General features: G+C 49.8%; 1 protein-coding gene across 3 annotated transcripts in view; it reads left to right on the top strand.

The window, feature by feature from the left end:
* LOC117434214 (chromodomain-helicase-DNA-binding protein 6-like) overlaps nt 1–23,839 on the top strand; it is a 41,848-nt gene that overhangs the window by 7,429 nt on the left and 10,580 nt on the right. For all 3 annotated transcript variants that reach the window (XM_059004399.1, XM_034905978.2, XM_059004398.1), the window contains 31 exons: nt 2,791–3,290; nt 5,610–5,760; nt 5,881–6,030; nt 6,761–6,826; nt 7,233–7,291; nt 7,896–8,013; nt 8,292–8,378; nt 8,666–8,800; nt 9,224–9,345; nt 9,767–10,010; nt 10,500–10,676; nt 11,027–11,170; nt 11,678–11,933; nt 12,417–12,627; nt 12,782–12,977; nt 13,137–13,301; nt 14,685–14,864; nt 15,266–15,376; nt 15,859–16,061; nt 16,595–16,794; nt 17,305–17,464; nt 17,585–17,674; nt 17,828–17,931; nt 18,310–18,418; nt 18,772–18,841; nt 19,274–19,328; nt 19,605–19,824; nt 20,238–20,446; nt 20,943–22,493; nt 22,789–22,943; nt 23,055–23,270. In XM_059004399.1, the coding sequence (XP_058860382.1) occupies nt 2,791–3,290; nt 5,610–5,760; nt 5,881–6,030; nt 6,761–6,826; nt 7,233–7,291; nt 7,896–8,013; nt 8,292–8,378; nt 8,666–8,800; nt 9,224–9,345; nt 9,767–10,010; nt 10,500–10,676; nt 11,027–11,170; nt 11,678–11,933; nt 12,417–12,627; nt 12,782–12,977; nt 13,137–13,301; nt 14,685–14,864; nt 15,266–15,376; nt 15,859–16,061; nt 16,595–16,794; nt 17,305–17,464; nt 17,585–17,674; nt 17,828–17,931; nt 18,310–18,418; nt 18,772–18,841; nt 19,274–19,328; nt 19,605–19,824; nt 20,238–20,446; nt 20,943–22,493; nt 22,789–22,943; nt 23,055–23,270 (6,414 nt within the window). The remainder of the gene's footprint in view (nt 1–2,790; nt 3,291–5,609; nt 5,761–5,880; nt 6,031–6,760; nt 6,827–7,232; nt 7,292–7,895; nt 8,014–8,291; nt 8,379–8,665; nt 8,801–9,223; nt 9,346–9,766; nt 10,011–10,499; nt 10,677–11,026; nt 11,171–11,677; nt 11,934–12,416; nt 12,628–12,781; nt 12,978–13,136; nt 13,302–14,684; nt 14,865–15,265; nt 15,377–15,858; nt 16,062–16,594; nt 16,795–17,304; nt 17,465–17,584; nt 17,675–17,827; nt 17,932–18,309; nt 18,419–18,771; nt 18,842–19,273; nt 19,329–19,604; nt 19,825–20,237; nt 20,447–20,942; nt 22,494–22,788; nt 22,944–23,054; nt 23,271–23,839) is intronic.

Below are 23,839 nucleotides of genomic sequence, written 5' to 3'. Positions count from 1 at the left end.
TGCTGAAGCGGAGGGGACCAGGCTGGTGCTCTAGAGCTGAACAGGGTTTGATGATGAGAAGTGAGCTTCTCTTTTTCCACAGGGGATCGTGACTGGGACGTGTGTGTTTTCACTTGCAGCTGCTGCCTGTGTTTCTGTTTGTGGTTCAGCAGTGTGGGCTGTTCTTGCACGCTCAGTACAGTACGTCCTTCTTGGATGCAAAGCACTGCCTGGCAGAGGGTAAGGGACAGATTCACCAAAGCGTGTGCTACAGTGACGAAGCTGCACTGCTTTGTGCTAAAATAAGAAGAAAAAAAATATTGATTTACTAATTTAAAGACTGAACAAACAGTAACCCACTCTGCGGTACAGGGTCGCTGTGTGCATGTAAGCTGTTACTTGCTGCTGTTTCTGCTGGGCATGATTGGGTGGTCTATTCGCTTGAGCGAAACAGTGGGGATCTAAAATCTTTTTCAACATTGTAACAAGTTCTCCACAGCTCAGGCTTCTCCACAGCTCAGGTTAAACTTTTAAACAGATTTACTGATCTGATAAAACAGCCATGCAACAGAAAAGTGCCTTTTACGCATTGAAGAATCATATTGTTCCTTCAAGGTGTAAAACAAGTGTAGGATAAAATCCAGGTTCACTGAAACGGAGTGAAACGTGGCCGCTGAAGAAACCGATTGTTAACGTGTAGTTAGTTTAAAAAGACGTGTTCAGCTAAAAAGAGCCTAATCCGGGCTGTTCTCTCTGTCTTCGTCATAATCTTGCTTTGATTACAGTATTTAATTAGTGGTTTCTGCAGCTCTAACGAGGTCACCTAATTAACCAGAGGAATTTGTACAGCGAATGACAGAAAGCCACATCAAGTGCTTGAATGCATCCAGTTCTTATCTGTGTGGTACCTGCTGTATAAGAGGGCAAATCTCAACAGCTTGCTCATTCATTCTGAAGCGTTCTGTCCCCCTGGTTTAGAGCTCCTTGGGTCTGGATTTATGAATGGACTTGGTGTTGGCTATAAACAGAATGCACTCTGGGATTTGTACACATATCGTTTTAAAATAAATGGATCCCAATAAATGTTCTTGCCAAGAGGGAAAAAAGAGTCTACAAATTAAATTAACCATTTCCCCAGACTGAATCATGAATAAAAATAATCGGATTTAAGCCCTGTTCACATTAGCCAGCTAGACCCTCCATCCCCTCAAATAGTTATATATATACAGTATATATATTTGCAGTTAACCATCAGCAGACTCCAGTTCATCATTCTGATCGGGTCATTATCACACATTCTTCTCCGAAGCACAATGACCTGCAGATAGGATACAGTACAGTATCCTATCGGCATGGCAGATGTTTATATACTCTGGATGTGAAAATAAAACCTGTTAAAGGGGATTGAATATCAGGCTGCAGTTCCCCTCCGCGCTCCAGATAAGGTTTGGGGTCTGGGAGTAACTTACCCTCTAATTTTAACACTCGGAGAGTAAAATGTATTTTCAGGGGGTAAAACGCAACATTCCCTTGAAGTCATGAGTAATCTCGATAAGTACGGTACAATCTTTGATGGTAATGATGTAGGCATTTAAAAAGAGCCTTCCATTTTAACTGCAGTGTTACTCCTGAACTCCTGAACTCCTGAACTGCCACGCGTGTGTTCTACAAGGCTCTTTATCGGCTCAGCGCATTTTTCAGAGGTATCACACTGACTGCAAATGAATGACGTTTCTTATATTTTAACATTAAATGCTTACACTCGGTGAACATGTTAAAACTTCAATCTGAAGCCATACAGATAAATAAAAAAATAAACATATGAAGTTATAAAACCCTTTGTTTTATATACAGGAACCCCCTTTTTTTAGTGGTTGTCTCTGGCGATGGTTCCCGTTGGATCTGGACTACTCTGTGTTCACGCTTCAGCCTGCGTAGCTTCTGAATGCTCTTATTCTTACTGTCTGCAAAGACAGCAGAGCTAGCCAGAGATTGGATAATGTGTGTTGGGTTGGTTTTTCTTGTGTACAGTTTCCTAGTAACTGAAGCCCTTGTATTCTGGGAGACGTAGTTGTTACATTTTTTTCTTTTAAACATGTTTAATCTAAGCAGCTAAGCAAGCCGAAGGTGGGAACATTGACCTAGTTACAGCTGTTGAATTCAAGCCTATTGATTTGAAACGAGTCCTGAATTGATTCCAGTCCCCTGTAGTGCTTGCAGTGTAAATACTGCAGTATGTCACGGAAACAGGAGTGTGTGTGTGTGTGTGTGCGCGTGTGTGTGCGCCAGTGTGCGTGTTCCGGTTCATGTTTGGTGACCAGCATGTGTGTCCTTATGAAGCTGGTCTGGTCAAATGCTCCTTGCTGTGATCACTCAGACCCACTTGAAAACGAGAGGCTGGATGCTGAGGAGTTCGTTTTCAAAGTAAATGTCCTGCACTGCATCCAAGGGGCTGGTTGATCAGTTTGGGACTACAGTAAACTGGCTACAGTAATACAGGGCTGTTCTGTATCTTGGAGATCATGTACAGTAATACAGGGCTGTTCTGTATCTTGGAGATCATGTACAGTAATACAGGGCTGTTCTGGGCCTTGGAGATTGTGGGTGATTTGAGACCTGCAATTCTGTTTGCTTTGTTAATGCTATGGACCCACAGCAAGTTTCATTAAGATAATCAGATACTGACCTCGGTGAGATTTCACATGTTAACTGAAATGATTTAAACAAGGTCAATGAAAGCACCTCTACCGTACGTGGCACTCTTATGTATTTCTGTGTTTTCACAGCTCCGTCTTTGTCCCCTCTTTCCAGATGGCCTCCTCCAAGGTATTAAAGCACACTCCAGCAGCAGCAGCCGTCTCAACTGCTGATGACCCAAGCGCACAATCCCCCTTCCCCTGCAGCCAGACCAGCCTGCAAGAGCAGCCCAGGGCCTCAGGACTGTCCAATCACTGCATGGTGCATGCCAGGCCGGGCCTGGGTCAGGACCCCGCTCCCCCCGTGAACGGCATCGAGGACGACGGGGGAGGCAGCAGGGTGAAGAAGAAACGAAAGAAAAAAGAGATGGAGGAGCCGGGTGGGGGGGCAGCAGCGAAGGGGACGAGCCAGAAAGAACCCAAACCAAAGAAAAAGAGGGAGCCGAAAGAAGAAGGGAAGGAACCGAAAAAAGACAAGCAGCCCAAGGAGGCGAAAAAGGGCAAGGAACTGAAGCAGCAGAAAGAACCCAAGAAGACGAGGAAACCGCGGGAGACGAAGGCCCCCAAGGAGAAGAGAACGGCCACAAGCCCAAAGACCAGGGGCCGGAAACCCAGGTAGGTGCAGCAGGGAGCAGCTCCGGCCGTGCCCACGAGCACATGCAGTGAGCCAGCAAGCCCGGACTCCATACTCTCCAGCCGTGCCCACAAGCACATGCAGTGAGCCAGCAAGCCCGGACTCCATACTCTCCAGCCGTGCCCACAAGCACATGCAGAGAGCCAGCAAGCCCGGACTCCATACTCTCCAGCCGTGCCCACAAGCACATGCAGAGAGCCAGCAAGCCCGGACTCCATACTCTCCAGCCGTGCCCACAAGCACATGCAGAGAGCCAGCAAGCCCGGACTCCATACTCTCCAGCCGTGCCCACGAGCACATGCAGAGAGCCAGCAAGCCCGGACTCCATACTCTCATGAGTGCGAGCCATCACTTCCAGTGAAATAGAGGAAGAGGCTGAATGCTAGTTCTTGAAGCACAGTCTGTGCAGTGATACTGTGTAGAGGAGGGACCCGATCGTGGGAAATGAGTTTTAAATCATTTTACAGTGTAGGCTCGGTGGTCCAGTGGGTAAAGAAAAGGGCTTGATACTGGGAGGCCCCCAGTTCAATTCCTCGCTCAGACTCACTGTGTGGGACCCTGAGCAAGTCACTGAACCTCCTTGTGCTCCGTCCTTCGGATGAGCTGTAAAACAAACGAGGTCCTCGTGTAAGAGACTCTGCAGCAGCAATTGTTAATGCATAGTTCACCCCCTAGTCTCTGTGAGTCACTTTGGATGAAAGCGTGTGCTAAGTGACTAATTAGTAATAATTAATAATAATAATTCCTGGTGTTGTGGTTCCAGCTCCTGCTAGTAAATGAATAGCACTAATAATTAACTCCGATGCTGGTGTGTTGGTGTCAGCGATCCAGAGATAATTTGGAGATGTGTAATTTAGTCTAGATGCCCTATGGAGTTATACAATTACTCTTTTTTTCTTCATGATTTTAATTGTGTGTGGGCTACTCCATGATTTTCTTTTTCAACTCCTATTGTCTATTAAATAATCATTTTCTTTTACTAAATGATTACAGAGTTCTCCAGAGGTGAGGGACTTTAAGTACATGCTTTTTTATTTTATAAAAAAAACATTTTAGCAGCTAATGAAGTGCTTGTGTATACTCTGCAAGCAAAACATACTTCACATAACTGACACGAAGAAACTAGCAGCCTCCCGGGGTGTGAGAGGAGTGGTGCTGCATTAGAGCTGAAACGATCCTTCCGTTAGTCGCACTGGAATCGTCACACTTCACACAATGCTGCAGAAATACATTCTAGAGCTGAGCAGAGTTTCCAGTACATTCTAGAGCTGAGCGGAGTTTCCAGTACATTCTAGAGCTGAGCGGAGTTTCCAGTACATTCTAGAGCTGAGCTGAGTTTCCAGTACATTCTAGAGCTGAGCTGAGTTTCCAGTACATTCTAGAGCTGAGCGGAGTTTCAAGTTGAGCAGGAAGATGGGAATACAGAAAGGTTTTAAAATAGATGTGATTCTGTAGCAGGGATGCTGTTAGTAGTCCTGTATTCCAGTCTATCAGATTGAATGTAGATGTGATTCTGTAGCAGGGATGCTGTTGGTAGTCCTGTATTCCAGTCTATCAGATTGAATGTAGATGTGATTCTGTAGCAGGGATGCTGTCAGTAGTCCTGTATTCCAGTCTATCAGATTGAATGTAGATGTGATTCTGTAGCAGGGATGCTGTCAGTAGTCCTGTATTCCAGTCTATCAGATTGAATGTAGATGTGATTCTGTAGCAGGGATGCAGTCAGTAGTCCTGTATTCCAGTCTAGCAGATTGAATGTAGATGTGATTCTGTAGCAGGGATGCAGTCAGTAGTCCTGTATTCCAGTCTATCAGATTGAATGTAGATGTGATTCTGTAGCAGGGATGCTGTTGGTAGTTCTGTATTCCAGTCTAGCAGATTGAGTGTAGATGTGATTCTGTAGCAGGGATGCTGTCAGTAGTCCTGTATTCCAGTCTATCAGATTGAATGTAGATGTGATTCTGTAGCAGGGATGCTGTCAGTAGTCCTGTATTCCAGTCTATCAGATTGAATGTAGATGTGATTCTGTAGCAGGGATGCTGTCAGTAGTCCTGTATTCCAGTCTATCAGATTGAGTGTAGATGTGATTCTGTAGCAGGGATGCTGTCAGTAGTCCTGTATTCCATTCTATCAGATTGAATGTAGATGTGATTCTGTAGCAGGGATGCTGTCAGTAGTCCTGTATTCCAGTCTATCAGATTGAATGTAGATGAGATTTTGTAGCAGGGATGCTGTTAGTAGTCCTGTATTCCAGTCTAGCAGATTGACTATGATGAGGGTAATTTCTGTTTTTTCTTCAGTAAAGATCAAGGCCAAACTCCCATGGAGAAGAAGAAGAAGGGGAAGAGGAAAAGCGAGACCCCTGTGGACTCCTTGGATTCTGACGAGAACATTTCTCTGGCTGCCCACGTCCCAAGTGCAGAGGAGACCACTGATTCCACAGACGGGCAGGTGAGACTTGAGGCTGCGGAAGTTTAAATAAATAACACGGCATGCAGATGTCCTACAAAGCCAAGTGCACATGTTACAAACAAACGTACGCACAGCACTGCAGCAGCTTTCTGTTTGCAGAAGCGCCGTTCGGGCCGGCAGGTGAAGAGGAGGAAGTATAACGAGGATCTGGATTTCAAAGTGGTCGACGACGATGGAGAAACGATCGCTGTGCTGGGAACAGGGAGAATACCGGCTCTGTCTTCATCCACACTGGCTTGGCAATCCGAGGTAGGAGAATACACACACACCTCACACATACATACACACACGCACACATATACACACACACACACACCTCACACATACATACACACACGCACACATATACACACACCTCGCACGCGCGCACACACCTCTCATTGAACACACACACACACACACACACTCACACCTTGCACACATACTCATACACACACACACACCTCGCATGTGTGCACACACCTCACACATACATACACACACACCTCGCACGCACGCACACACACACACAAACACACCTCGCACGCGTGCACACACCTCACGCACACACACACACACACACATATACACACACACACCTCGCACACACACACACCTCACACATACATACACACACACACACATACACACCTCGCACGCGCGCGCGCACACACACACACACTCTCACACCTTGCACACACACACACACCTCATTGAACACACACACCTCACACACACACATCTCATTGAACACACACACCTCATACACACAAACACCCATGGGGTACTTCCTTCAGTCTGCTTTGTAATGCTTGGAATGATGGCAGTGGGTCTGCACAGTGTTTCAGGTATGTGCAGGCCAGGCCAGGGTTAGGGAGGGGAATCATAGTCCTCAATGCTGGAAGGACCTCAGCCTTTGGGGTCCTACATACAGGTTCATGCAGCTGCACCTTGATTTAAACACAGAGGAACCCGTGTTTGCATTTGATTTGAATTCCAGGAGCCCCCGGAAGATGAAGCCAACATCATTGAGAGGATCCTGTCATCTCGCTGGGTGAATTATGAGGTACGGCTGAAGAGGATGTTGTTCTTGTTCTTGTGAGGTCAGAGCGAACAAGCGCAGTTTGTCTTTAAGGTTTAAGGTAATCCAAAGCTGTAAGGCTTGCTCCATGAGAAAGCCTCTCATTATATTAAGGGCATCCGGACAGGTACCTGCACGGCGTTGCTGTGGATCCCTTTGATTTCCAGTGTTTTTATTTTCACTTTGTCTCAGACCTAACGCCACCACTATTCTTTCTAATGACTGTGGCTCCGCCCTGATTGGATGAGGTGAGGCAGCCATGTTTCTGCACAGTATTGCTGAGAGATTTCATTGGAACTAATTCTAGCTTTGTTGTTCTCTCCTTGAGTGCTGTGTACCGGTGACTGAGGTAATGAAAAGAACTGAGGTATAAAGTGTGTTTCTGTTTCAGACTTCTCCTGGTGAGCCGATCCTGGAGGCTGAAGAGTTCTACGTCAAGTACAGGAATTTGTAAGTGTGTTCATGTAGGCATCGCAGAGTGATCTGGAATGAGGTCTGGAATGAGGTCTCTGAGGTCTCTAATGAGGTCTCTAACAGCCTGCCTGTCCCGTTCACAGCTCCCACCTGCACTGTAAGGGTCTTAGTGTTCATCCCGAGGTCTCTACCAGCCTGCCTGTCCCGTTCACAGCTCCCACCTGCACTGTAAGGGTCTTAGTGTTCATCCTGAGGTCTCTACCAGCCTGCCTGTCCCGTTCACAGCTCCCACCTGCACTGTAAGGGTCTTAGTGTTCATCCCGAGGTCTCTATCGGCCTGCCTGTCCCGTTCACAGTTCCCACCTGCACTGTAAGGGTCTTAGTGTTCATCCCGAGGTCTCTGTCAGCCTGCCTATCCCGTTCACAGCTCCCACCTGCACTGTAAGGGTCTTAGTGTTCATCCCGAGGTCTCTATCGGCCTGCCTGTCCCGTTCACAGCTCATATCTGCTCTGTAAGGGTCTTAGTGTTCATCCCAAGGTCTCTACCAGCCTGCCTGTCCCGTTCACAGCTCCCACCTGCACTGTAAGGGTCTTAGTGTTCATCCCGAGGTGTCTAACAGCCTGCCTGTCCCGTTCACAGCTCATACCTGCACTGTAAGTGGGCCACGCTTGAAGAGCTGGAGAAGGACCCCAGGATCAGTCAGAAAATCAAGCGCTTCAGGAACAAACAGGCACAAATGAAACACATTTTCACAGAGGTGAGAGGAACCGCTTTCGTCCTGTGTGTTTTTTGGTTCTCAGCTTTGGAACTTTGTGTCTGCTCTGTATTGATACACTCAGTCAGGTACATTTGAAGGTGTTTTAATGTGTTCATTCGGAGGTGCACATGTCTTGTGCATGCTTTCTCCTGATGCACATGTGTGTGATGAACCAGTGAGGCGCTCCACCTCTGTGCACCAGCACTAGGGCTGCAGTTTCACAATCCCCCAGACAGTGCAAAGGAGCACAGCTGTAGTTGCCTTTCTCTTGGTTGCAGCCGGACGAGGACCTGTTCAATCCAGACTACATTGAAGTGGACAGAGTGCTGGAAGTCGCCTACACTAAGGATACAGAGACTGGGGAGGTAGGTGTGGAAATCTGCAGGCTCTTCGTTTAGTCATTAGGATTTCATTTAAACCAGGATCTAAAGGTGAGACTGTTTTCATGGGATGGACTGTATAGGTGAGATGTCAAAACAAATAGGATTGTGATATTCTGCCTAATAAGATAGAGATATATAATCTGTACATCTGACTCTGCCATGGAAACCTGGTTTGTGTTGTGTTTAATGTGGATGGGTAATCTCGATTCTTGTGTGTGTGCGTGTGCGTGTTTGTGTGTGTGTGTGTGCGCACGCTCTTGACTCTCCAGGAAGTTACTCATTATTTGGTGAAGTGGTGCTCCCTGTCCTATGAAGAGAGTACCTGGGAGTTACAGGAGGACGTGGATCCTGGGAAAATCAAAGAGTTTGAGGACATCCAGAAGATCCCTGCCATAAAGCACATGGTAGGAGCCTATACGTGTGACCCAGTCCAGTTCACATTGTAGCTGTGCGGAAATGGTGTTTGTTATTAATTCATCCAGCAAACAGAGACTTCCAATAAATGTAGAGAAATTTAGTTTGGTTTGCAGGCACAGTATTTTGATCTGCGATGTTGTAATCCAATCCAAATGGTGACTGCCCAACGCTTGTCTTGTTTAGCGCATTGTATTTTTTCCCAGCCGGTTATCATTTTTTATCTGGCTGCATGGTGTTTTTACCAGTCTGGTAATACAGGAGGAGCTTGCTATCCAAGAGATGCATATCCTGCTCCTTGTACGCATCCAGCATGTTACACGCGTGTGCGTGTTGCATTGTGAAGAGAAATGAAACGGGCTTCAAGTGAATGTGCACTGCAGCGGAGCTCATTGGGAACGTCCTTGTTACAGGAGCGCCCGGCCGCGGACACCTGGCAGAAGCTGGAGCGCTCGCGGGATTACAGGAACGCCAATGAGCTGCGCGAGTACCAGCTGGAGGGGATGAACTGGCTGCTGTTCAACTGGTACAACAGGTACAGCAACACATGGGGGGAGGGTGTGCTGGCAGCACAGGAATATGCAGCTGGAGGAGCGGGGCGGATCACTAGCACTCGCCATTGTGGCTTTCAACTTTCCAATCATTGACTTTGCATAAGACTGCTGTGCAGTATTACAGGTAACAGAGAAGCAGGAAAAAGATTAAATAAATAACACTTCATTAACGAAACATTTGCTGAGATTAACTGGCAGAAATATGTTGGTATAAAGTTTTTATTTGGACTGTAGCGTAGCGTTAAAACGCTGTGATTCTCTGAGGAATGCTTCACCTCCTCTTCGTAAAACCCCCCTTTAACCAGATGGCATCTCCAAAGCTTGTGCTCTAGTCTTGCATACTGGTCAAAGCAGACCGATACGTATTCAGATGTGCTTGATCGAAAGTGTCTTGCTCTTCAGAAAGAACTGCATCCTGGCGGATGAGATGGGCTTGGGGAAGACCATCCAGTCCATCACGTTCCTCTACGAAATATTCCTGCTGGGGATCCGGGGGCCGTTCCTCATCATCGCGCCCCTGTCCACCATCACCAACTGGGAGCGCGAGTTCCGCACCTGGACTGAGATGAATGCCATCGTCTACCACGGCAGCCAGATCAGCAGGCAGATGATCCAGCAGTATGAGATGCTGTATAAGGATGAGCAGGTAAGCGCCCTGCTTCAAACGGCACCCCCCGGCAGCAGCGCCAGTATTACACTGTCAAGGCATTGGGCTCGCTGGCGTCTGCTTCGTCTTTGCACTCTTTGTTAAAACCTGTTTTTTGACCTCCTTGTAATTTTTAGTAGTAGGTTGTTCTTTTCACCTGCAGGTCTTGCTGTTTTTTTTTTTTTTTTTTTAATACTTAAACCACTGTTCTAATCAGTAGAATGTAGATCAGCATGTTTTCATGGTCTACATTATTTTGTATTCTTAAAATCCTCAGCATTTAAGTAAGACTAATATAATTCATCCGTAACTTCTCAACGCTCCATCGTAACTTCTTAGGTGAAACTAAGCCAAGGAGACAGAAGTTGTAGCTTGTGCATTGGTTGATTTTTAAATGATCATGCTTGCACGTTTGACCCCGTGTGGAATGCTCTTGAAAGGCGGTTGGTTGAGGTGGGAGTCACGTCTGCTGCCCCTCCTTCTCTGCAGGCTAACCCCGTCCCGGGTTTGTTCAAGTTCCACGGGGTCATCACCACCTTCGAGATGATCCTGGCTGACTGCCCGGAGCTCAAGAAGATCCACTGGCGCTGCGTGGTGATCGACGAGGCTCACCGCCTCAAGAACAGGAACTGCAAGCTGCTGGAAGGGCTCAAACTCATGAACCTGGTCAGGACCCAAACCCTTTGCACTTTAAAAAAAACTGATGAGGCTTCTGGCTTTCAGGAGTAAAGACTTTTTACTTGTTACCTGAGTTTTCTGTTGCATGGTTTTTTTTAAGGGGGTGTCATTGTTGGAACTTTTAAACTTTGTTGTCATTTGAAGAGTTTGTTTTTGAATTGCTTAGTAAATGTGGAGCGCTGTTTCAGCAGTATGGAGCTTATTCACACCCTTGACTGTTTAGTCTTACTTTTTCGTTGGGTGAGATGGTGCTTCTTGTTAGTGCGTTCGTGCTTCACAATGGCTCAGTTGAAAAGTCTCTGTCGTGTTGAGTTCTAGATGATTTCTCCGCTCTGCAGGAACATAAAGTGCTGCTGACTGGCACCCCGCTACAGAACTCTGTGGAGGAGCTCTTCAGTCTCTTGAACTTCCTGGAGCCCGTGCAGTTTCCCTCGGAAAGCACCTTCCTGGACGAGTTTGGAGATCTCAAAACAGAGGAACAGGTGAGAGAGAGGGGAGGCCAGGGCCAAGAAACTTCATTCCTTCTTGGCAATTCCAGAGCTAAGGCAGCTTTTTCACCTGGATTTTACACCTGCACTTACAAATCACGTTTTACAAATCAGCCAATCACAATCACGTTATAACTCTAGCATGTCTTATCCCGAGCTATTCCATGCATACAAAACAAAAGCAAATACAGATTTAGTAATTCCCAAGTGGAGCGCTATCTCCGGTTTTGCGATGACTCTTATTGTAGAAGAGATTTTATTTTGCACGGTTAGAGCAGCCAGATTTGCCTCACAGTTCTCTCACCTTGAACTTAACAAGATAACTCCTCATCTACAGTAAGAGTCGACACACACACTTTAAACCCTTCTCCGAGCTCCTAGATGTTCACGTGTCCTAGCAATGCTAATCCCTCTGTGGAAACTCGCTGTGTTAGTTATTTCCTCGCCCCTTTCTCTCTGCTCACCGTGTGTTCGCTGTTTGCTGGCCCCTTTCTGCTCCAGGTGAAGAAGCTGCAGGCCCTCCTGAAGCCCATGATGCTGCGCAGGCTGAAGGATGATGTGGAGAAGAACCTGGCCCCGAAGGAGGAGACCATCATCGAGGTGGAGCTCACCAACATCCAGAAGAAATACTACCGAGCCATCCTGGAGAAGAACTTCACTTTCCTGGCCAAGGGGGCCAACCAGCACAACATGCCCAACCTCATCAACACCATGATGGAGCTGCGCAAGTGCTGTAACCACCCCTACCTGATAACCGGTGGGTAGCGGGACCGACACCAGACCAGACGCCATGTCTCCACCTTGTTCTAATCATGTGTTTTAAAGTTAATGTTTAGTTTCTGAAGAGCTTTGTGTGCAGAAGTATTCACTTTGATACATGCCCTTCTTGACTTTAGAATAGTAAATCCACGCTTGTAGCCCAAGCTGCAGTATAGTGCTATTAATTATTTACTTAATCCAAAACATAAAGTCGGTTTCAATTTCCTTATCCAGTTGCTAGCCTAATCCCTTCTATCAAGAGAAATTGAAAGGTAGCGCAAACAGTCAAGCAAGTTTACTTACCTCTCATTTACTGAAGCCGTGGGGATTGTCCTGAACTTGGATAGCTAGGAGCAGGCTGCTCTCTTGCAGCATGTTCTGGTAAACCTGGCTGCGTCCAGGCTGTCTCGGGAGCACGCTGCAGTCACACGCTGGGAACACGGAGCCTGACTCTGTGATGATTCTTTGTTGTGTCCCCCAGGTGCGGAGGAGAAGATCCTGGAGGATTTCCGGAAGAACCACAGCCCGGAAGCCTGGGACTTCCAGCTGCAGGCCATGATCCAGGCAGCGGGGAAGCTGGTGCTCATCAACAAGCTGCTGCCCAAGCTGATTGCCGGCGGACACAAGGTGCTCATCTTCTCTCAGATGGTGCGCTGCCTGGACATCCTGGAGGACTACCTCATCCAGAGACGGTAGGGGGCGGGACCAGAGCCAACAAAGCCATTCCATTAATCTTACCTCATCAGCTGCACAACTGCACGCTTGAGACTTGCATAGTGAATGGAAATGCACAGGGCATGCCTGTTTGTTTGTTTGGTGGCTCAGGAGTTTCTAACCTCATTTCAGGTACACCTATGAGCGCATCGACGGGAGAGTTCGAGGGAACCTGCGCCAGGCCGCTATCGATCGGTTCTGCAAAGTGGATTCGGACCGGTTCGTATTTCTGCTGTGCACGAGAGCAGGGGGCCTCGGCATCAACCTGACTGCTGCTGACACCTGCATCATCTTCGACTCGGATTGGAACCCACAGAACGACCTGCAGGTGAGCTCTCTTACACGGCTACCATTCCGAATACAAGCCCCGGGTGACTGCTGGGTTCCAGGGCTTGTTTAGCAGCTCCAGTATGTTCTGCTGCTTCACTGTATCTTGGCAGGTCGGTTCTCTCTTTTCTTAAACCTCTTGCCTCCTCTGATCCCGCAGGCCCAGGCCCGCTGCCACAGAATAGGCCAGAGCAAAGCGGTCAAGGTGTATCGCCTGATCACCAGGAACTCCTACGAGAGGGAGATGTTTGACAAAGCCAGCCTGAAGCTCGGGCTGGACAAAGCAGTGCTGCAGGACATCAACAAAAAGGGAAGCACCAACGGGGTGAGTGGCGTCCCATGGCCGTTTAAAACATGCAGTCCCCCCTGACACCGATGTGACAACCTGCTTTATTCATACCTCTTTAACTGTGTATTATAAAAGAGGTAGCATAGCGTGCTATGTGAGGTAGAAGCTCATTTTAATCTACTGCTGTGACTGGGGTATAAGCTTGTATTGCATAGCACCCTGTTCAATAGCACCCATACAATATTCTATCGGTAATGAGGTGTGCCCTAGTCCGGCAATGTAGAACCGCCCGGTTCAAAGTGGAGTGGAGTGGAGTGGAGTGGAAGGGCCAGCTCTGCCTTCCCCATGCTGTTAGACCCTGCCCCCGGTGCTGTTAGACCCCGCCCCCGGTGCTGTTAGACCCCGCCCCCCGGTGCTGTTAGACCCCGCCCCCGGTGCTGTTAGACCCCGCCCCCGGTGCTGTTAGACCCCGCCCCCGGTGCTGTTAGACCCCGCCCCCGGTGCTGTTAGACCCCGCCCCCCGGTGCTGTTAGACCCCGCCCCCCGGTGCTGTTAGACCCCGCCCCCCGGTGCTGTTAGACCCCGCCCCCCGGTGCTGTTAGACCCCGCCCCCCGGTGCTGTTAGACCCCGCCCCCCGGTGCTGTTAGACCCCGCCCCCCGGTGCTGTTAGACCCCGCCCCCGGTGCTGTTAGACCCCGCCCCCCGGTGCTGTTAGACCCCGCCCCCCGGTGCTGTTAGACCCCGCCCCCGGTGCTGTTAGACCCCGCCCCCGGTGCTGTTAGACCCCGCCCCCGGTGCTGTTAGACCCCGCCCCCCGGTGCTGTTAGACCCCGCCCCCCGGTGCTGTTAGACCCCGCCCCCGGTGCTGTTAGACCCCGCCCCCCGGTGCTGTTAGACCCCGCCCCCCGGTGCTGTTAGACCCCGCCCCCCGGTGCTGTTAGACCCCGCCCCCGGTGCTGTTAGACCCCGCCCCCGGTGCTGTTAGACCCCGCCCCCGGTGCTGTTAGACCCCGCCCCCGGTGCTGTTAGACCCCGCCCCCGGTGCTGTTAGACCCCGCCCCCCGGTGCTGTTAGACCCCGCCCCCCGGTGCTGTTAGACCCCGCCCCCTGGTGCTGTTAGACCCCGCCCCCGGTGCTGTTAGACCCCGCCCCCCGGTGCTGTTAGACCCCGCCCCCGGTGCTGTTAGACCCCGCCCCCCGGTGCTGTTAGACCCTGCCCCCGGTGCTGTTAGACCCCGCCCCCGGTGCTGTTAGACCCCGCCCCCGGTGCTGTTAGACCCCGCCCCCGGTGCTGTTAGACCCCGCCCCCCGGTGCTGTTAGACCCCGCCCCCCGGTGCTGTTAGACCCTGCCCCCGGTGCTGTTAGACCCCGCCCCCGGTGCTGTTAGACCCTGCGCTCACTCGCTCTGCTGTTGCAGGTGCAGCAGCTGTCCAAGATGGAGGTGGAGGACCTCCTGCGCAAGGGGGCGTACGGAGCCCTAATGGACGAGGAGGACGAGGGCTCCAAGTTCTGTGAGGAAGACATCGACCAGATCCTGCAGCGCCGAACACGGACCATCACCATCCAGACCGAGGGCAAGGGATCCACCTTCGCCAAGGTAGACAGAGCAGCACACCTGCACCGGGCCGGGCAAGGACCCCGTCGCAGTCGTCCTCACACCTGCCTGATGCATTATTATTTTTGTGAAAGTTTAATGAAAATGTCAATGTTGAAAATAACCAAGTAAACCACTTGGAAGGTTAAACGTAAGTAGTGTGTTGCTTGTAATGTGAGATGAACAAATTGCACTTTGTACAGTACCCTGATGAATGTGACCCTCTGGTTCTTTACAGTGAGGGCTCTTCATGCAGGAAGTGGCAGATTCTCAGGGGCACTGACAACGAGTCGTAACGTTTTCACCAGATTCACTTCTCTGAATTGAAAGGCTGTTCTTGTGGTTTGTGGTTCTTTGTGGTTTGTGGGGTGACAGCGCTGATACCTTTTGGTCTTCTCTTGCAGGCAAGCTTTGTATCTTCAGGAAACAGAACTGACATTTCTTTAGACGACCCCAACTTTTGGCAGAAGTGGGCGAAAATAGCAGAGCTGGAACTGGATTCCAAAGATGAAAAGGTAAGGTCTGGAAATGATTACAGAACCACATTGTGTACAACTCAAGCCTCTGAAGAGCCAGCTGCAGCCGTATGCACGGTATCATCTCTGTGTGAACTGTATCATGTCTGCATGCACCGTGCTGTTCTGTATCATGTCTGTGTGCACTGTGCTCTTCTGTATCATGTCTGCATGCACCTTGCTGTTCTGTATCATGTCTGTGTGCACCGTGCTCTTCTGTGTCATCTCTGTGTGCACCGTGCTCTTCTGTGTCATCGCTGTGTGCACCGTGCTCTTCTGTGTCATCTCTGTGTGCAGCACTCTGCTCATTTAACAGATATGGCTCATCCTTTTCATTTCTATTACATCTAGCACAATACTGAAGCTGCTTTTTTTTTAATGGATTTTAAAGCACAGCAATAATGGCAAAGCCTTCCATTGTATATTGATGCGTGCATCCTGCAGAGACCAATGTGCTGCTTGTGTTTTGTCTCCCCCTGCAGGAGAGCTTGGTGATCGACACCCCGCGCGTGCGGAAGCAGACCCGGCACTACAACTCCTTCGAGGACGACGAGCTGATGGAGTTCTCCGAGCTGGAGAGCGACTCCGAGGACCGGCCTTCCCGAACACGCCGCCTGAACGAGAGGCACCGCCGTTACATGCGGGCCGAGTGCTTCCGGGTCGAGAAGAATCTGCTCATATTCGGGTGGGTCTGGGAGCAGATACGAGCAGAACAGCAGGAGAACGTTAGCACACAGATACTAGCTGTCTTTAAATAGGAACCAAAAGAAATGTCCAGGACCAGTCAGTGCCATCTGGTGGCTGAATGTTTTAACTGCAAGTCCTCAAACTCCCAGCATGTCGGGCCGCTCTGTGCACCTCATTGTAACACAGGGAGACGGTTGATCTCATTGTAACACAGGGAGACGGTTGACCTCGTAACACAGGGAGACGACTGACCTCGTTGTAACACAGGGAGACGGTTGACCTCGTAACACAGGGAGACGGCTGACCTCGTAACACAGGGAGACGGCTGATCTCATTGTAACACAGGGAGACGGTTGACCTCGTTGTAACACAGGGAGACGGTTTAAAGTCATTCTGAATAGGTCAGCAGGTTCTCTTCACAAAGCTAGCCCTCGTTGAGAAGCCCCCGAGGGCCCTTGCAATGAGGAGGACTGCTCAGCTCTGGGGAGGACGTGGTTTCAGTGTGTGTTTGCTCTGTGTGGTTTGCTGCAGCTGGGGCCGCTGGAAGGACATCCTGACCCACGGCAGGTTCAAGTGGCACTTGGTGGAGAAGGACATGGAGCTGATCTGCCGGGCTCTACTGGTCTACTGTGTCAAACACTACAAAGGAGATGAGAAGATCAAGAGCTTCATCTGGGACCTCATCACCCCCACCAAGGACGGGCACAGCCAGGACCTGCAGAACCACTCTGGTAGAATTGATTGACTTATATATAGATGGATGGATAGATAGATTTATTTCTAATCACCCTGCATATATGTGCGTGTGTGTGTGTGTGTGTGTGTGTATATATATATATATATATATAATATATAATATATCAGCATGTCGGGCTGCTCCACGCACCTCAAACAGTAATATATATAATATGTATTATTATTGAAGCAAAAAACAAAGCACGCGTTTCGACAGTGTGTCTTCATCATGTGTTGCAGCAATTGTCAATCAAAAAACTGATTTCTTGTATATGATAGACGCCAACCAATCCAATAGTTAAACCATTAACTGGATAATATCAATAGACATTATTTAAAGTTACAGATGACAATTTTCACCTGTCATTCATTCATTGAAAATGGTTTTAGAATCAATTGTTAATCAACCGTACAGATGGGAAGACATTGGAATGTGATTCTCAACCCTGGCCACCTTGACGATTCAGAGATGAATGACCTCATTACTGTCATGCTGTGCTCCCCAGGCTTGTCTGCGCCGGTTCCCAGGGGGAGGAAGGGGAAGAAGCTGAAGAACCCGATGTCCCTGCCGGAGATAAAGAGCGCAGACTGGCTGGTCAGCTGCAACCCCGAGATCCTCCTTCACGACGACAGCTACAAGAAGCACCTCAAACAACACTGCAACAAGTGAGACCGTGGGCTGTGTGGACCCCTGCATGCTGCCGTTCCCGCACTGTACTGATGACTGTGTGTGCATGCTGCTTATACCCATGATACTGAGAGCCTGTGTGTGTTTGCTGTGCACAGGGTTCTGCTTCGAGTGAGGATGCTGTACTACCTGAAGGCGGAGGTGCTGGGAGAGGCGGCTGTCAAAGCTTTAGAGGGCATTCACAGCCGGTAACCAAACACACAGTATTATCATTGTTCCTGTTTCTCTGCATTGGCTTTGTGAGTGTGAGCCGGCAGATAGGGAGGCTGCTCAGTGAACCCTCTCTTTCTCTCTCTCTCTCGTTCTCTCTCTCTCTCTCTCTCTCTCTCCCCCTGCCGCAGCGACCTGGACGTGCTGCTCCCTGATATTGACTACCTGGAGATTCCAGCGGAGTGGTGGGATGGGGACGCTGATAAATCTCTGCTCTTAGGCGTCCACAAGCATGGTGAGAGCCGTTCAGGACTGCAGTGTTACCTGCGAGAAAACTCAGCATGTACTCCTGTGTTTCCAGTCCCCTCTCTCTTGAGGTTGTTGATGGGCTCCTGTGTTTCCAGTCCTCTCTCCTTGAGGTTGTTGATGGGCTTCCTGTGTTTCCAGTCCTCTCTCTCTTGAGGTTGTTGATGGGCTCCTGTGTTTCCAGTCCTCTCTCTCTTGAGGTTGTTGATGGGCTCCTGTGTTTCCAGTCCTCTCTCTCTTGAGGTTGTTGATGGGCTCCTGGGTTTCCAGTCCTCTCTCTCTTGAAGTTGTTGATGGGCTCCTGGGTTTCCAGTCCTCTCTCTCTTGAGGTTGTTGATGGGCTCCTGTGTTGCTCTGTCTCCCTCAGGGTATGAACGGTACCATGCCATGCGGACAGACCCCAAGCTGTGCTTCCTGGAGAGGGTGGGGATGCCTGATGAAATGGAGCAGGGGGTGGCAGACGTGCTCAGTGAGAGGTAGGGCAGCTCCCACTCTGATCAGCAACAGAGTTAACTTCACCTGGCACCCTGGGATCAAAGCTGCATAGTGGTCGTGTTTAACAAGTCCATTTGAATGAGGTTTGCGTCACCCATTCTACGAGCTTTGATTAGCCACATTGTATAGCTAACAAACTCAGGTGTGTCTTATTAAACCCGTAGAAACCAGGAATGGATCAAAGTGCTATGCAATGGGAGTCTGATTTCCATCTCTGTACATCAGTTTAGAGAATGTTTATAACTTGTTATAAGTAATGGGTGAGGAGGAGACAGCATCTGATCTAGACAGTCAAGTATAGATTTTCTGATTTGCTTGTTTTGTTTTCCTTCAGGAGCGACACAAGTAAAGAAGATGATTTGGTCAACAAGGAGGCTGTGGAATGCGATAAAGACTTGGCTGAAGTAAGTTTTATTTCAGATTGAAGATGTCAGTACAGCTCCAGGTTCCCATCCCTTTGTCTTCAGTTTGTTTCGTGGAATGCTGTTCGAGCCCCCTGTGGTGGGAATGGTGCTGTGTCCGGCACTCACACTGGTGACAGTCCCTGCTGGTAAAGAAGTGGGTTAAAGGCGGTTGTCACTGGGTGTAGTGTGGGTCGGAGTGCCATCGCTGCTAATCTTCCAGAGGTTCAGTCTTTCAGAGAGAAGAGGAGAAGTCGTGTTAAATAACATGAGCTTGGTGAAATGCTGTTAGTGTTAGCATGGGACATGACGTGCCGGGACTCTGGCATGATGATAAGTAATCCGCATTCCCTTTTTCCATTCTTCATTCTCCAACGCAGTGACTGCACTCTGAAGCACGTCTCATCTTCATTTGTATTTGTTGTTTTTGTGTAGGAGGAAGCTGTCGTCTGTAACGAAGCAAAAGACAAAGTAGAAAACGTCACTGCGGGTGAGTGAGCTGCTCCTCCTTCTGCACTGTCAAAGTGAATCCTGTGATGGGCTGCATCTCACTTACAAACATTAATCGCAAAAAAAAAAAAAACCTCTGGACTTTTATACTTACAAACATTATTATGTACAATGCATCAGGATGCCAGAAATATCAAAGCATGACCTAAAACAAAACCATTTCCTGTATTTGGGTTTATTTCCCGTTTTACACACTGTGCAAGCGTTCAGCCTTGTGAAGCTGTGTGTGTGTGTGTGTGTGTGTGTTTGGTTAAAGCCCCGGACTGCTCCGATCAAGACAGACCCGTGTGGCCGGTTGCTTCCTCCTTGACCGCGAGACTGCGCCGGCTGATCACTGTGTACCAGCGCTTCAACCGGAAGGAGTTGATTCGGAGCGAGTTCCTGGTGCCGGACGGCCACGGCACCTGGCATCTGTCCGAGGAAATGAGGAGGAGGGTCGTGGAGCCAGACCCCCTGTTCCTGGAGATGCAGAACAGGTGACTGCGCTTGTAGTCTATACACCTTTTAAAACTATTACATGCTGAGAAAAGAGCCAGGATACCTACAAAAAATAACCCATGAGGTACCAAATCAGAGCACAAGTTGGATTTATGTATATTGATTGATACATTATATTTAGCCATTGACAAAATCGGAGCAAGTTATCATAGCTGTATAGTCAAAGAGAACATTTAAATAATTTATTTAGATGCCAGTTAAAAAAAAAAAAAAAAAGCTCCCAAGAAATTACAAAGTAGCCTGTCCTCAAACGAGGACAACAGCACTTCATGTGAGCCTCAATGTTTCGCCCCTGAAGCATCTTGTAGAGAAAGCCCAGATCGAGTGCTTGTGAAAGATGCAATGCAGGAGCTGTTCCTGAGGGTAACCTGCAAACTCTCTCGCTCTACAGGTGGACCAGAAGGGAACAGGCAGATTTCTACCGGACAGTCTCTTCCTTTGGAGTGGTGTTCGACCCTGAAAAGAAGTGCTTCGACTGGACGCAGTTCAGGATGTTCGCTCGGTTAGAGAGAAAGACAGACCAGAGCCTGGAGAGGTATTTCCACAGCTTCGTGGCCATGTGTCGCTGCTCCTGCCGACTGCCTCCCAGGAAAGACGAAGGTAGAGGGGAGCTGAGCTTTCTTACTTACAAGCTGCTGTGAAAGAGTTAAACGCTGCCCAGCACTGTGACTCAGAGAAACTGGAGATGATCAGTTATAACTGCACAGGCTGTTATCAATGTCTAAACTACCTGAGCTTTATTAGTATTTATATTCTACTTTGTGATTTCAGTTAAAAGTGTCCTTAGATTCTCGCATCGCCCTGCATGTAGAATTGTTTTGTATCTTGTCTGAAAACGTTTCACCTGTACACAAATGACCAGGTTAGAGTAGAGAGACCAGCCATAGACAGATTTGATAAATACAAAAAGGGCCAAGTTTTATACACAAAAAAGGGTCAGCCCTGGAAAGATGCAATGCAAAAGTCAAACAATACAAACCTTATTGTATTGCAGCAGGCCCAAGTGGTCCCTGTAATATAACTTGGCCACATCATCCAGATGTGTCCTGAGACCTGACTGCACTGGGAGACGCTAATGCCCAACTTGTGTCCCCAGGGCCGCTGGACCAGCCCGTGTTCGTGGAGCCGATCACGGAGGAGCGAGCGGCGCGGACGCTGTACCGGATGGAGCTGCTGCGGAAGGTGCGCGAGCAAGTCCTCCGGCACCCCGAGCTGGCCTCGCGGCTCCAGCTGTGCCAGCCCAGCCTCTACCTCCCCGTGTGGTGGGAGTGCGGCAAGCACGACCGGGACCTCCTGATCGGGGCCGCCAAGCACGGGCTGAGCCGCACTGACTACTACATCCTCAACGACCCCCAGCTCTACTTCCTGGAGGCGCACAGGAACTACGTGCAGAAGGAGAACAAGCGCCACCCCGGCCACGCCCCGGCGCGCTGCTGCCTCTATGAAGCCAGTGTCAGCCAGTGCGCCTCCCCGGTCCCTTACCCAGGGACCCACCATGCCATGGAGGCTGCAGGGAGCATCATGGACCCCTGTGCTGGCGAGGTCGGGCCCGGCAGTAAGGATGTGTTCATGGAGGACTCGATGAATCTGGCTTCTCTTCACCATGATGAGACCTTGGGGGCAGGTAACACGCTACACGGGAAAGCTTTGAAAGACTCGTCCAACGCTTTCCCATTTAACACGGACACCGGAGGGCAGAGCATGCTGAATACGTACAGCGTGCAAGCCGACGCGCAGGCGGTCGCAGGGAAGCTGCACGCAGATCCTTTAGGGAACGAGCAGAGCCACTGCGAGGCCGATCTGATGGTGCCGTCGGGTGGCCTGGATGAGATACAGACCCAGTGGGACAGCACGGAGCATTCGAACGCAGCTGATATATTTAACGAATCGGGAGCGATCCTCGGAGCGCAGACCCTGGTGTCGGAGTTCCTGGATTCAGCCCAGCCAGCCGAGGAGAGAGCAGAAAGCTCCCTGCCAGACTGCATGACCATGCCGAGCTTGAACTCCCAAGGCAGTAGCATGGAGCTTTTACCAAGCAGCTTCATGCTGTTTAAGGAAATAACTGGTCCGGGTAACGTTCAAGACGAGCCTGAAATTCCAGGCATTTGCGTTGATCACTGTGCACCTGACTACGTACCCCCTGTCACTGTGACGGACCTCAAAATGAACCACGACTGCGAGGACAGTGTGCAGGAGAACATCGGGGAACCCGAGGAAAAGCTGAGCGATTCTGACATCACCCAGAGCGCGCCAAGCCTGTGCGACGGCAGCGAGAGCGTAAACCTGGAGTTTGAGAAGGACGATCTCTCGCATGATGACCAGAGTAATGTAGAAGAGCCCGAGGAGGGACAGAGGGAGGCTGGACAAGGCTGTGTCTGCGACGTTGGAGATGAAAATACCCTCAGCAGTCAAACCTACGAAGGGGCAGACCAGGCGTCTCCCGCGTTCTCAGTTCTGGAGGCTCCGCCTGCATCGTCAGGAACGGAGTCAGTCGGGGAGTTGAGAGCGGAGGAGTACAGCGAAGACCAGCACTTCACAGACGATAAGCCCATAAAATCAGAGGCTGGAGCTGGTCTGGTAGCACCCAGACAAGAAGAGAGGGGGATGTTTGTAGGAGCCCTGAATGAGGAAAAACCCCAACCCACAGGTATGCTGGGATATCAGTTAGGGGTTAAGGATTATTTTAATTTAAGGTTTAATCTGGCTTTATTCCCACACAATAAAATAGGGGAAACCAGGTTGGTATTTTATCATTCACAGGTAAGCCATCTAAAGCTTTAAATAGCTTTAATATACTGTTAATGCACTTCAGGGATAACAGTTTGTTAGCTTTAATATTATTCATGTAAAATTGCCTGTACAGTAAATGGCTTTGTGAATGTTGCGCAGTATCTGAATCGCAAGAGGAAGTGACCTCATGCCCAGTCTTCCTTCCTGTTCAGCTGTTCCTGTGGAGAGTTGTGAAGAAGATGCCAAGTACTCTGCCCACGCTGCTCGCTTTGAGATCCAGGAGGGGCTTCTGCAGGACACCCGGGAGCCCACCATTGCGCAGCTGCTGCAGGAGAAAGCTCTTTACTCCTTCTCTGAGTGGCCAAAGGTGAAAACCTCGACTGATATGATTCAGTTCCATTATTCCGTATTGACAGGATCTTCTGAGCTCCACTGAATGGTGCGATTTTATTTTTTGTAATGTTTTTTTTTTTCCCAGGATCGGGTGATCATCAACCGAATCGATAACATCTGCCATGCCATCCTGAAGGGGAAATGGCCATCTTCTAGTCAGCAGTTTGACTCTCCGAGCTCTGTGTCTGCCCAGAGCTGTGCGAACAGCATCGCTCACAGAAACAATTTCCTCTCCGCGCGGGTCCCAGCGACCCAGAGCCTGAGCTTCAGCATCGGGGCTGGCGTCCCCCAACTCGCTAAGGTAGGGGCTGCGCTGTGGAGAGCAGTGCTGTAGTGTAGGGGCTGCGCTGTGGAGAGCAGTGCTGTAGTGTAGGGGCTGCGCTGTGGAGAGCAGTGCTGTAGTGTAGGGGCTGCGCTCTGGAGAGCAGTGCTGTAGTGTAGGGGCTGCGCTGTGGAGAGCAGTGCTGTAGTGGAGGGGCTGTGCTCTGGAGAGCAGTGCTGTAGTGGAGGGGCTGCGCTCTGGAGAGCAGTGCTGTAGTGGAGGGGCTGCACCTCCATGGAGAGCAGTGCTGTAGTGGAGGGGCTGTGCTGTGGAGAGCAGTGCTGTAGTGTAGGGGCTGCACCTCCATGGAGAGCGGGGCTGTGCTGTGGAGAGCAGTGCTGTAGTGTAGGGGCAGTGCTGTGGAGAGCAGTGCTGTAGTGTAGGGGCTGCACCTCCATGGAGAGCAGTGCTGTAGTGTAGGGGCAGTGCTGTGGAGAGCAGTGCTGTAGTGTAGGGGCTGCACCTCCATGGAGAGCAGTGCTGTAGTGGAGGGGCTGTGCTGTGGAGAGCAGTGCTGTAGTGGAGGGGCTGCACCTCCATGGAGAGCA

Source organism: Acipenser ruthenus, chromosome 29 (genome assembly GCF_902713425.1).
Source record: "Acipenser ruthenus chromosome 29, fAciRut3.2 maternal haplotype, whole genome shotgun sequence".
In the NCBI taxonomy this organism is placed as follows: Eukaryota; Metazoa; Chordata; class Actinopteri; order Acipenseriformes; family Acipenseridae; genus Acipenser; species Acipenser ruthenus.
This window is presented reverse-complemented; position numbering and strand designations above follow the sequence as displayed.